Genomic DNA, 14,261 nt, shown 5'->3' with positions numbered 1-14,261 from the left:
AAAACAACAACAGAAACAGGAGTCCCGTCCCGCGTCACCAGTGCCTGCGTCTACTGAGCGCACTTATGATTTGCGCCACCGCTCTACGATTAAGTCACCTGATCGATTTCAGGTTCCTGATCAACATTCTCCTCGTTCTTTACAGGACACATCGGCCTCATCTTCCGGTGGTGGAGGCGGCGGCAGAGGTTGGGGTGGCCAGCAGAGTTGCGACCAGCCCCGCCCGAAAGACGGAAAAGGCAAGCAGGACGATTCTTCGCAGAAAAGACCCCAGTTTCAGAAAAAGAAAGTTGCCGCTTTAACAGCGACATATGCTACAGATAGTGAGAACGCAGCTTCGGAATCTGACATGGGCGCTGACGTTGTTGGACAGCGCGGTGGAGATTACCATTGTCCACGAGGCCCTGCGTCCACTACTGAAGGTGACAGCGACTGACCAATTTATTGTTGTTGAGACAGCTGATACTAGAATAGCTACCCCTGATAGGCTTTTTTAAATTGACCTTTTGATTGAAGGTGACATACAACATACCATAAAAGAGGTATTTTGGGAAAATCTTTCGACTACATATGATATTTTGTTAGCGGAGGCTGACTGGCCCCCACCTTTTGTTCTGCTCCGAGAGGGGAGGAGGTAATCCTCCCTAGTTTCGTGCACATAGTGTCTAAGGAGCATGCGCTGAATTTTGCAGAAGAGTGGGCTAAGGTCCTTGCGCCGGCTTTGTACCGTACTCACTGTGGTTGGGATAAATTCTCCCCCCACCACGAGATTCCCTTACAGTCTATGCCACAGCCTCAACCTCAATATCCCATGCTGCGTGGAGCAAAAGCTTCCGTGGCAGACATCCTTGAGCAATTGTAATATCAAGGAGTGATTGAAACTTGTGTGTCTCTGATGAATAACCCACTTTTTACTGTAACTAAGCCTGATGGTTCGTACCGTTTGGTATTGGATTACCGGCATTTAAACTCTCATTGCCGTACCTGTGCAGTACAGAATACCCACGGCTCTGCTTTGGTGGATGGTCTTGTGCGGAAACGGTTTAAAACCATACTTGACATATCCAATGTTTTTTTTGCCCATACCTTGTCTGGTCTAAGTTCCCAATGGACCAGTTTTACCAGTGGTGGCAAACAACGCCAATTTAAACGCCTGGCCATGGGCTATAAGAATAGTCCCGGTGTGTTTGCTGCACGTATCGTCTCTCTACTAGAGAGAGTCGACCCAGATGCGTGATCGTGTGTGGATGAAATTTATCTCACAGATGACGAAATATGGACGCATCTGTGCCGCGTTGACTGCATAATTTGTAATTTTGCGGACTTCAGTTACAAATTTAACTTTGCAAAGTCACACATTGCAGAGTACACAATGTTGTTCTTGGGCTATGAGCTCAACAATGAAGGTAGAGGATTGGCTCCCCACTTCTTGGAGAAATGCGCACAGCTGCGTGCTCCTACAACACTGAAAAAATTGCAATCCTTGCTGGAATTTTTTAATTTGGGGCGTATATACATTCCCGAATATGCCCAGCGTATCAAGCCATTGTATGCTTTGATTCAATAAACTTTTACCAAATCGTTCTGGCTGCCTGAACATTCAGCCATTTTGCAATCTTTGCAGGCTGATCTGCTAGAATCTAAATTCTTACTGACTCGTGATAACCACATCAACCGGGTGATAAGAATCATCCCTGGGGCGGTGGGTTTCACATACCTTACTTTTAACGAAGGTGACATAGTGCCTATCGCTTACAAGTCACACTTGTACACTTCGACTGAAATGCGGTTTTCCACTGTGGAAAAAGTTTTGACAGCAGTGCAAATGGCGATTCTGAAGGAACGCCCACTGTTGCAGGGAAAATGCATGTTGGTTGTTACCCTGTACCCTGCCTTGGAGGCAATGACGAAAGCCAGTGTACCTAATTCTAAAGCTTTGCACCCACGATGGATACAATGGGCATCATCCTCGACGTCTCCGGATGTCACGTTCATTTTTGACGCCTCCTTACAGTCTCAGGAGTTCTTGCAGTATGAGTTTGTTCATCCTGCCCTGTTGACTATGCGCCCTTTGGAGGATTTACATTGTATCATTTACACTGATGGTTCAGCGCAAGTTGTGCATGGGTCTAAGCACGCGTACGTTTCAGCTTGCGCCATTGTGGTTGGTACCATGGTGAATGGTGAATTCAAAACCGATGTCGTACATACGCAGACATTAGGGGACTGTACCGCCCAATTGGCAGAGCTCCGTGCTCCGATGCTTGCATTAGAGTACGCTGATCCTGGTGTGACTACTCTCATTGTGAGTGACTCTTACTACTGTGTCCAGTCTTACAATGAAAACCTGTTCTTTTGGACTCAGAATGACTTTCGTGATTCCAAAGGTAGCACAATAAAACATAAAATGATCTGGGTTCGAGTGGCTGAACTTAACCCCTTCGGGGCTGATGACGAGCTGGGCTCGTCATGGCGTAGCCTCCTCGCACGCTGATGCCGAGCCCAGCTCGTCATGAATAATGGGATTTAGAAAATCTGAGCGTGCGAGCGGAATTCCGCTCGCACGCATGTGGTTAAAGAGCAAATGCCACTCGTGTATGTAATTCATACTCTTGGTCATCAGCGTGTGGGAGTTCACGCTGTTGGCAATAGTTTGGCCGATGAGGCCGCGAAGACAGCAGTTTCAACATATTTGGTTGCAGTAGTTACACGTTCCAAAAGTAAGATTGATGATGACATCTTGGCAGCAATTGCCGCTACTGAGAAGGGAAGTAAATATCCTACTGGATTTCCTTGAAAGTATTCTTATCATTTAAGTTCCTGATGTGAAAACAGTGGACGTTGGTGACAGATTGATTCCCAACGCGGACTGCAGGTCCACACTGATTACACGATCACGATGCCCACGAAGATGTTGCGTCTGCGCATGCAGGCTTTTCGGCTACTGTATCTCAGATACAACAACGTTTCTGGTGGTGGGGACTGTGTGAACAGACGCGTGATTATGTCCTTCAATGTAACATTTGTCAGCAGATTAAACCTTCAACTGCTGCGCGTCCGCCCCAGACACAGTTTTTAATTTCTAATAGACCACTTGGTTGTGTTTATTTAGATCTCTGCGGTCCTTTTTCCTCTGATACTGCGTATAAGTACATCTTAGTTGCGTGGATTCTTGCACACGCTTTGTTTGGGTCTGGCCGCACCGCAGCGCTGATTCGCGAACTGTCATAAGAGACTTGCGTGTCTTTGTGGGAATTGTTGACTGTGGCACCTTCCATTCGAACCAGGGTCCAGCATTCGCCTCTAAGGCATACAAGGATGCCATGAGTTCATTGAGGGTTCAAGTCAAGTTTTCGTCTCCATATCGGCCTGAGGGCAACAGTGTTGTGGAGCAAATGAACCGTGATTTAAAGCAGTCTTTGACAGCCAGGGTTATAGGTACTGGCAGGAACTGGCTAGCCCATCTCAATAGCGTACAAAGTGCACTTAATAATCTCCCTAGAAGGTCTCTGGGTGGGCGGACCCCATACGAGATGCTCTTTGGTATCAAAATGTTGTCCCGGACCTTGAAGGTCTAGACCAAGTGGCGGCTGTCCCCTTTCACGCAGATGAACATTGTCATGTTTTACAGAACCTACAAGAGACGAGAGACAGTCTTGCAAAGGAACACTTGCCCTCCACATCAGATGCTGCGTTGCAGATTCCGGTAGTTGGCTGGCTACCCCGAGTTGGAGAACTGGTTCGAGAGAAGATCGAGAACAAGAAAGAATTTGGTCCCTCATATCGAGCTCCAGTTCCTGTACTTGGCGTGCAGGGCACTAGAGCAGTCATTTTACCTACTCTTCCATGTCGTAAGGAAAAAAGGTACATCTCCATTGACAATGTCAAATTACACAGAGTGGCCGATCCTTCTTAGTAGGGCACCTGCGGTCTCTTGTCCATCTATACTGAGACATTCTGTTTTGGCCCCGGCTCCTAACACCAGGCCTGACGTTGCCATTGAGATGCCTGCTGTTTCAAGTCCTTTATTGAGTACCCCACCTATTGATCTTCTTGATGATACTGAGTATACTTACCCCACAGACTTATCGATGCCTGATCTACAAACACGTTTGGCAACTGAGTCCAGATTTTATTTTGACACAAACTCTACCACATCAAATTCCCCTTCAAAAATCTCTGTTTTTGCAACATGGTTTAAAAAACATTTTTTGATTCCTCCTTGGACTTACATTTGGTTGGTGCTTTTTTCAATTTTTTGGTTCATGTCAATTGGATTTGTGGTGTATTTTTACCGTCTTGTAAACGGACACTACGTTGAGGAGAGAACGTCTATTCGACACATTAATGGACAATTGGCACCCCATTCTTCCTCACACAGATTGAAGAGGGACCTGACTTTTGTAAACATTACTGCTTGGCCCGTCTTAGATGGGATTGTATGGGATGCTGTTAGATTCCATATCCATGGTCCCAAAGAGGTTATAAATGTCCTGAATGTCCTAAGGGTTTCTATGGGGGATGTGATTAAACAAAATATATGTTCTGATGATTTGGATGTTCAAGCTGTAGAGGCCTTGTTTTCAGACTTGAAATGTTGTGCTGCTTTTGATGCTGAAGATTTATATTTAGATTCGGCGAATTATGGTGATTTGTTTTGTTATCAACACTTTGGCAATCATTACCTGCATAAGGCAAACACCAGGAGGAATATGGTTAATTATACGCAATGGGAACATTGTCCCGCTCCTGTTGAAGGCAGCTCCAGTTCTCTTTTAAAGAGGTACACCTATTTAACTGGTTTTAATCAGTCAAATCCCAATGCATTTTATTTTAAAATGTCCTAAAAGTCCACTTCCAAAGTTAGACTTACCCACACAAAATTGTTATATTCCAAGTCCTTTCTAGACCTATTGGCTATTGGGGGCTATGAACTGTGGAAAGATACTATTAATCTTAAATCTGTTTGGGGTTCTAAAAGTTGGAAAGTGCAAGGCACCGAGGCTTTGCATCGTGCATGTCTCATCCCGAACCATATGTTGTTTTTGAATACTACTATTTCCCAAACCACCTGCTTTGGATTGGCTACTACTAAAAAGTTAAATGCGCCTTCTTTTCCAGAATTGGAAGAATACCCTGGTTGGGATAATAATACCAGTTTTTCAATCAGAGAATTACAGACCCTATTGCTGAATTCTACTTTTAACATATCCAGTTTGGATCCTAATGGTTGGTTGTTATGGCACAAAAGTGCAGATTCCTGCCAACATCATTTTCTGGGTTTAGCCCCTGGCTACACACAGGTTAGAGTGGATCCCCGTTTTGAGAGTGACCATTCTGTGACTACCTATTCCCTGGGCAAGTTATATCAGGATTGGCTCAAACACTCCACTTTGGCGTCAGTTAAGCTTCATTTGTCTAAATTGACTGACGAGGTTGATCTGAATGATTTTGTCAAGGGCCCTGCTTCCGGCAGATCCAAAAGGTGGGTATATGCTATGTACAACGAAGTTTGGAAACTGTCCCAGATTGAGGCTGCTTCCCGCTTAAGAGCTATAGATCAAGCAAATTTAGAAAAGGTGCTGGCAGTTGTAGACAACAGCATTAACACGCTTTCTTCCCGCATTTACACTTTAGATAATATTGTTTCATCTGTTGTTGATATTGTGCAAGAAGATGTCTCTATTTATACCATACTCAAAATCAATTGCGTTCCATTATGCAATTTGCATGGACTTTGAAAACGTTAAAGGCAGGAAAAGTGCCTTGGCACTACATGAACACATCATCTTTATTTGCCCCTTTTAACTTGACTGACACGCAACGTTTTATGTCTATGAAAGATGCAACTTTTTCTATGTTATATATTGAAAAGTTAGAACCTTTGCCGTTTTCTGTGGCCGAATAAAATTCGTCTGTGTGGCTAGTCCATGGGTTAATAACGTTACCTTTTCCTTTGTTCAAATTCAAAGCTTGCATGAAGTACTACGCAATTGGCAGATATGAACCTCTGGGCACTGCTTATCTCATGAAGCTTGGTCACTACCTTTTACCTATAGGTGCCTGAGGGAGAGAAAAGAGGTTCAATTGAATGGTGAGGATTGCACAACAACACCGGATCACTCATTAGTGTGTAGGAATATCCAATTACAAGGCTCTTGCAACCAGGACACACCTAATCTAGCCTGTGTTTTGAAAGGTACACCTACGCCTGCTATCCTACCCACATTCACATTACTAGCAAACGGTAGTTATTTAATATTTAATTAATGCAGATTGTTGTGGGATGTTAGCTGGAATTCCTTACGTCATTACGGTCTCTGAATGTGTAGTTTGTTGTAAAAACGTAATGTTTCCTCCTCCACATGGGAAACTGGATGTTTCCATCTGGCAGTCGAGTGCAACCTTGAAAGCATAGTTCAACAAGATGAGTCGCATAAGAGCTCTTTTGTCTCAAAAAGAAGTCGCCCTCACATCTGCTTGTGAAACATTTGTCCTTCACGTGGCAAACACCCGCACAGAGGTGCATGCTTTATTAAATATGGATTTGCCCTTGCATTTCGGAGAATTAATTCACACTATCTTTAATGCTTCCTCCACCACGATGCTGGATCACTTTTTTAAAGTTGTTAGTAGTGGCCTTGTGACTTCTTTTCAAACTATATTTGTTGTGTTCCTAGCATTTTTTCATTCAATCTTTTCCAGCCTGTTTGGTGGATTTCCCTTAATGCTCACTCTCGTTGCAGGAGTGCTTCTGTTGCTTTGTTTATTTCAAATCGGATGCACGTCCTGTGTTACAAGATGATCTGCCACGGCTCTTGTTGCTCCGCAACCAAATGCTTGATTATTATGGAGCGCTGCCTCTTGCTACATTGACTGCAGCTTATGGATTATTGTTTCGATTTTCCTTTTTCACTTGTGTCCAGCCTGTCTATCATCGCCTGAGCTGCGATTTCGACTGGGCTCCGGATTTGTCTCTGCAATACGGTGTCTCCCAACGCGGATTATGATCAACTGATGAGCCCCTTAGTTGCTCATGAATTGCTTTGTTCTGGCGACGGGATTATGGCCTTTGCAGCGATGCATGGAGTCCTGGGACATTGGAATGTTTTTGCAGTGGCGCATGACTTCTTGGCACACAGTTATATTGAAGAGAACCCAAGTTGTCCTCTGATGGTACTAGAGGCTCCGGTTATTGAGGATCATGTATGTTCCTACTCATTACTCAATTGGATGGCTGAAATGTTTTTGGATTAGAACAATGACTTCCTGTTGGAGGCTGTTGCAACGTACTGTGCATATGCACTGTTGGAATGAAAAGCGTTTCCTCTTCTCCCCCTGTTGTGACCGACGTCACATGTTGGACATCGGATTTTTTAAAAATATATATTTTTGCCATCTTCATTTTTTTTCCAGGTCCATTGACTTCACTGTGCCCGTTAAAGTGAGTCTTGATTTTCAAAATTTGGAGTTTGCTCCCGTTTTTTCACTGTGGCTATTTGAGCTTCATTCTGACTCTTGAACTTGAACTCTGCGTTCCAAATTTGCCCCCTTCTTATCCGTGCTCAGATCAAGGGAGGGTGTCGTGGGCCTAAGCCTTGCATTCACACAGTGTTAGGTTGACATGAGCTTAATAGAGGTTTAATGCCATTTTTCCTTTCTGCTGCCAATTTTGCACACAGCACACACTTTATTAATTGTTTAGAGTTTCGCAGAGTGTTTTGCTTCACACGAGAATAACATGTTTTTCTACATTAGTAGCCTTGCTTGGTAAGCTTAGTCTGAACAGTGAGTGCCTGCAACAAGGGTGTTGGTGGATGAAATGATGGATGATTGAGATTAGTTTGGTGGTGACATGAAGGGTTCCGTTAAGGGTAAGTAGATAGTTGAGCTGGTGCTTTGTACGAGCAGGGAGTTTATGTCTGGATGGAATATAGTTATGTATAGTGTGGATTTGTGTTGTGTTGGTGGTATGTGGATTTGTTAGTAGTATAGGATAGAGTAGTGTTTTGTGTTTGAGTGGAGGTGCTAATGTGTGGTATGTGGGGTTTTCTGGAAGTTGCTGGGATAGAGCATTGTGGTTAGTGTTTGATTATAGGAACTGAGTAGAATGGATTTGTTGTGAGTGTGTTAATATGTTTATGGTTAAGGATAGGTTAACGTGGGTGCTGGTGAATCAGGAAAAGGGCAGCATTTCTGGCCCCAGGCCTGACCAGACCCGAACAGGCCCAAACAGGCAACTGCCCATGTCCTCTCCGCCCTGATCCTCGATGCCCAAATTGAGACACTCTAAGCTTAAATAGCCCTAGTGAGCAGGTGAGACCTTCAGCCAATGGGAACCCTAACCCAAATCAGTCAGAACACTAACCCCAAGCCCTAGGGCCAACAGAAGACCCAATAGAAAACGTATATATCGAGCATGTGACCTCAAGCACAGGGTGATGGCCAGGAGGCAGTGAGCTGCTCCTGAAGATCAGGATCTCCTTGGATACAGACAGGTTCAATCCATACACTTTGCTGATCCTGGTTCACCCTGCAAACCAATTGCACACAGGACAAGAGATTAAATGCGAACAGTCACAGGTAGAAAAAACAGCAGTTTAAAGATTCAAAAACACAGCACGTCTGTGTTCTTACCACCTTCTCTGTTGTTTTTTCACTGGGCTCTGTAGGGCATAGAGAGGCAGGGGCTATAAGATGGAGGTGGGTGTCTTGGGGGGTGCCCTGCACACACCCTAAGGGATACTGCAGGTGTGTGGGGGGGGGAGGGGGCTCAGGATTGTTTGAGAGCTAGAGGGCCCATCAGGAAGGCCCAGGCTGATGGCCAGGGAGCAATAAGCTGCTCCTGAAGATCGGAATCTCCTTGGACACAAACAGGCTCACTCTACACTTTGCTAGTCCTGGCTTAGGTAGGCCCAAATCTAAGCCACTTAAAAACTACTTTTCTAGCACTTCCAAAGATTCCATGTTCCATGTTAAATACTTAACAGAAATATTCTCTGGCACTTATTTTATTATGACCTCTTACACACATTTACATTAATCTCATCTGAAATGCGTGCTCCCATAAACGGGTTTACTTAGAGTAGGATTTCTAAGTTTTAAAAAGCCATTTAGATACTTTGCTGCAATGATCATTAAGAATTCATGATTTTCTCATAATTTATAAACAAAAAATATATCAGCAAAGCGAATCAAGACGCAGCCATTAACCGTGAAGTAATGAATTTAAGAAACGTCAGATTGTCACTCCAACTTAAAGGCCCATTATATAGCTGCCAGAGCAGAATCGCGTTATGGGATGCAGCTCTGCCCAATTCCAAGCTGCCAGTGTTCCTCGACCCAAAGTGACCATGTGCAAGAACATAAGGCCCAATTTTACTGGGTATCATACCCAGTAACACCTCCTGGGACTCGGGGGAAGGGACTGCTGGCACAGACACAGCACTGTGTCACAATAATGTCCAGAACTAAGCTAAAGATCAGAGCGTACCCAACTTCATGCAGTTTGGAAAAGGAAAAAGGTTTTCTGAACACTCCTGCAGCCTTTCCCATTTTGAGCTCAGGGTATGCTATTCTAGGGAGTCTTTCCAGTTCCTCCACCCCCATGGAGACCTGGATGGGTCTCATACAAGTAGCTGGCAGCAGAAGACCTCCAGAAAACCACATGGGGGCGAAACTTCAAAGGTGGGCTTAAACTTGCAAGCACACATTTACGGGAGCCGGGCCGGCGACCAAGATGGCCGCACGGAGTCCCGGCTCCGCCAACCTTCTCCCCTCACCGCCTGACCTACGTGCCTGCCCCGTGTGAGAACAGAGTTTTTGCGCGTCGGAGGGGACGCCGAGGTGAGGCGTCTGACTCTGGCGAAATTCCGCGCTCCAGGGACGAAGATGTGCTTCTCCGCTCAGGGCGGCCCGCCCGATGCCGGCGACCGGGACCTCGCGCTGCACTGCACCCGGCCGCCAGTTCAATAACAGTGGCCACACGGTCCTGTGAGACGCCGGTCTCCCATCATGGAGCCCAATATATCTCTCGACATCGCTGGAGCCCTCCACAGGCGCGATGCACAGTCCCTCTGTGCTGATTGCTTCTCCCCCCCGCCCCCAAGCGCTTCTCCTCAGCAGCCGGACTTTGGGAACTGCTCTTTGTTTCCCTGGAGGTACTTTGCACGCCTGCACGCACTGAACTGCGATCTACGCTCCGGCTCACTGGTGCCAATGGGGGCATGATGTTCATGTGTTAATTTTGTGCTGGGGGGCCAGTAAGCAATACCCAGTGGTGGGGGAGAATGGCATCCTGTGCTACGTCATTGCTGGGGCACCGGCGATTCGCAATTTTCAATGTGGCGGGGGCCGGCGACTCTTGAGCCTGCCTGTATTGCGCCATGGTGGCGCTTCCTGGGAAAATGGCGACTTGATGGATTCTATCCAGTTACGGCGGCGGCCGGGTGTTTTGGATGCTGAGGGATGGCGGATGAATATCCCTAAGGGGCCGAAGAATTACATACTGGAAATCGCGTTAGGATGTTCTGATTACATTTGAATCAACGCTTAATCGTAAGCCGCCACCAGCTTTGCCCGTCACTCCTTGTGTGATAAATGTTACTACTCCCTGCGGAGGGGCTGCGGCCGGATATGGATGTGACTTAATGGGGGCTCCATTGCGGACATGCTCCCTTGGGAGACTCCTTGGTGGCTTGCAGCGGATCGATTACAAGATACTTGGCCCCGTGGATGGCGGTTGGTGGTGGATGGCGGACTGCTCCGTGTGACTTTGAAGTGCCTTTGGTTTCTCCTGGACTGACTTGGGTGCTCCAGTTTGTACTTTCTTACCCGGCCCGGCATCCCATGACGGGTGCGATCTGTACCATTGATCCTGGGGGCCCGTGGGAGTTGAGTGTGCTCGGGGCGCCATTGTTGCTACTGGGGGAGATCTATACCCTCCTGTGGGACTTGAAATGCGAAGCGACTAACATTATCCTGTTTCAGTGGGTGCTCCTCATTTTACGATTATACTCTCTGAGTAATTGAAACGTTGTGTGACGGTGGGGGGGGGGGGGGGGTCGGGGTTCCCATATCGGGAATCTCCCTCATATTTTATTTCCCTATCGTGGGCTGTTGGTTATTCTTCTTTTCTTCTTTTTTTCTTACCTTTGGTGTGTTATTCCCTTTCTCATTATTTCTCTTATTTTTTTGTCTATATTTCGGGTTCATAATGGGCGACAGGCACGCTGCTAGGGGGGTAGGCCATAGCCACATGCAGGGGTGCAGGGTGGGGGGATGGGGGAGGGGTGTTGTTGTTTTCTTTGTTTTTCTTCTTGTCTCTATGGCCTTCTTATTCCTGTTGCTTCTGGCTGACTTTCCTTTCTCCCCTTTCTTCCTCTTATTTGGGATCTCTGTGGAGATAGTCCTCCGCATGCTCCTCTTATTTTGACCATTGAGGGTGATTTTGATTGCTTTGCCACCGTGGTCAGGAACTGGTCGGTGGGAGAACTGCTTGCTTTTTGACTATCCTGATACTGTATTGGAATACCTATGTCTTACCGACAGTACTCCTGGACTATGAACATCCTGCCTCTTGGATCTCCCTTGATTTGTTCTGTCTTAAGTGTAATGCCACAGATCCTGCCCTTTTTCTTTATTTTAAAACAAAACCTTCTTTAATCCTGTTCCTTTCTGGTAAGGGTGCTTTCACGGGTTGCAACCGAGTATTCGCGGAGCGGAGCCTTGCACTGCCATGGACTAATTGCTTTGTTTTGACTGATCCCGTTCCAATGGCTGATTATGATGTTCTGCATTGCTTTGATTGTAACTGATTTAACTACTAATAAAGGTTTTCCAAAAATTAAAAAAAAAAAAAAAAACTTGCAAGCACAGACACCACGCGTTTTCATCTAGGGCAGAGGTTTACTATTTGAAATATCTGATCTAAGATGGTGGTCTCCATTGAGATATTAGAACGTTCCCCTGCTATAAGGTCAGTTCCTGGTAAGGAATATAAAAGCTGGTATTTGAAAAGGCAAGATGAACGGGAATGTGCATATTCTTGATTTTTCGTTGAGCTGTTCACCCACTTGCAATCTATTTTTATCCCACATTTTTCTCAGCAGATAGGATTATTAATTCCGAATTAACCACTTTCATTCACTGTCTTTCTTACTATTTTTTACTACAATCATTTTTCCTCAAGCAGTTTTTATCTACATTCTTGTTGATCTTCCGACTCTGGACTTATATTTCTTCATCTACCTCATATCACGGGGAGGTTGGAGACTTCCTGATTTTATCAACAGTCTACATCTTCAATCAAACAAAAGTCTACTACATCTTCAATCAACAATTACATGGATTCCCAAAAGTGTTTCCCCCTTGTGGGGTTCCACCCCTAGCTGTGACCCTCTAAAATTAATACTCTCCACCAGTAAGTGGTTAAGACTACCCCAACCGCCAACTGATTCCCCCTCATCGACCACCAGTTTCTACTTACCACCTGCTCAGAGCAGCTAGTAGGCAGGAATTGAAAATCCCCTGAATTTGGTGAGAACCATATGGAAAAGAATCCAGAATTTTTAGGTCTGCCCAGTCATTCCGCATTTGGAAGACCGATACTCGCAATTGTATGCATTTCATTTTGTCACACCTGCACCGTGGAACTCTTAATTAGCCACCCAGTACTTGTTTCTACGCTTGCCAACTTACAGATTTGTTAGATCGAGTTCTCTTTCTGTTTTCTGTAAAAGTTGTTTTTGCTTCAGATTTTGTAGCTTCAGGTGGATCAACCTTCAAAGAGAAAAATAAATAAAGCTACAATTATTTAACATAAAATAAAACTTTAGTCTACATTCTCAGTAACTTAATAAAACCTCCTCCATCAGAAACAAAATCAAGTTACTCCCATGTTTTCAAACAATAATGCCATTTCCATCCCATGGTAGCACACACTATCCTGATACAACACCAAAAAGTACTCAATTATTGTGAAGTCAATTAATGAGATTAGAACAGTGGTCTTTAGGTGATGCTTAAACACCCCTTCAGATGTGAGAGTGTAAGAAAGTAAAATTGACTACCACTATTTTAAAAAAAATATATATTTATATAGCGCACTACTACCCGAGGGCATCTAGGCGCTTGCAGCTCAACACACAGGGCACCAGAGAGATGTTGTGTCTCTATTACTTTTAGGAAGGTTATAGGGTATATAGCCAGGTTTTAAGTCCTTTCCTAAAGGAGAGTAGATCGGGGGAGTTTGCTTGCATTATTGGTAGCTTATTCCACCATCTGGTTGTGACACTTGTGAAACTGTTTCCACCCCATCTATGAAGTTGGAACTTTGGTTATATGTAGAAGGAATGCTTTCTGTTGCCATGGATGTTAATCTTGAATATCCTTGTCATTTTCATGATTGTATTTGTTTTATTGTGACCCATTTCATCCAGAAGAACAAGTTACTTACCTTCGATAATAATCTTTCTGGTGGATACCCTATCTAACCTCAGATTCCGCATCTTGTGAATATTTCAAAGGCATCACACTGGATCTGGAAACTTTTAATTTAGTTCTCCTCTGGATGCTCAGGTCCTCAAAACCAACTTATTGTGGAAGGTGGTGGTATGAAGTGAACTGACAGAGAGAGCTTGAAGCTCAATCACATATCTAGCCAATGTTATGGAAAGCAACGTCTTCAAGGTAATATGTCTCAAGGGACAACTGCACAGCTGGTCGAAGGAGAGGGCTACGTTCACGTCCCACTGAGACATCATAATGGGGTTTCGTGGGAAGGAAAAGTTACATAACTGTAGTCCTAGTTCTGCATTGTAGGTATCTTCATTGAAGTCATAAACGTTGAATAATTCCCCGCAGGCTGCAAGGATCCCGGAACACCACCTTTAATTTATCTATTTAAACTTTAGGAAAATAAAATTGAAGAATGTTCATCACTGACAATAATTTCCCATAAACTCTCAGTGTTGTCTGTCAGCGATGTATTTCCCTTCTGAATGCTGTAGAATTGTTGAAAAAAACTCTAAATAGCCTTTAAATGATCAACTATTTGTCATGGGAAAAAGTCTGCCTGTGTACATACAGAACGAGGAGAAAATGCAGCCTGATAGGCTACTACTGGTAGTAGCTAAAAAAAGAAGAAACCTCAGAAGCACCCCTTCCCACAATGCACAGTAGGGTGTAGTTTGCCTGTGAACGGAAGTTCTTTCTTACGTGAAGTACACAATACATTTGTTCTGACAGCCAGGGAGGAGGGA

At 44.8% G+C, this 14,261-nt stretch overlaps 1 protein-coding gene across 1 annotated transcript in view; it reads right to left on the bottom strand.

The window, feature by feature from the left end:
* The window catches only part of HORMAD1 (HORMA domain containing 1), a 974,569-nt gene that overhangs the window by 52,588 nt on the left and 907,720 nt on the right, over positions 1-14,261 (bottom strand). Inside the window, exon 20 of the mRNA XM_086947457.1 lies at positions 12,700-12,780. Coding sequence (XP_086803583.1) covers positions 12,700-12,780 — 81 coding nt within the window. The remainder of the gene's footprint in view (positions 1-12,699; positions 12,781-14,261) is intronic.

This window comes from Lissotriton vulgaris, chromosome 12 (genome assembly GCF_964263255.1).
Source record: "Lissotriton vulgaris chromosome 12, aLisVul1.2, whole genome shotgun sequence".
In the NCBI taxonomy this organism is placed as follows: domain Eukaryota; kingdom Metazoa; phylum Chordata; class Amphibia; order Caudata; family Salamandridae; genus Lissotriton; species Lissotriton vulgaris.
This window is presented reverse-complemented; position numbering and strand designations above follow the sequence as displayed.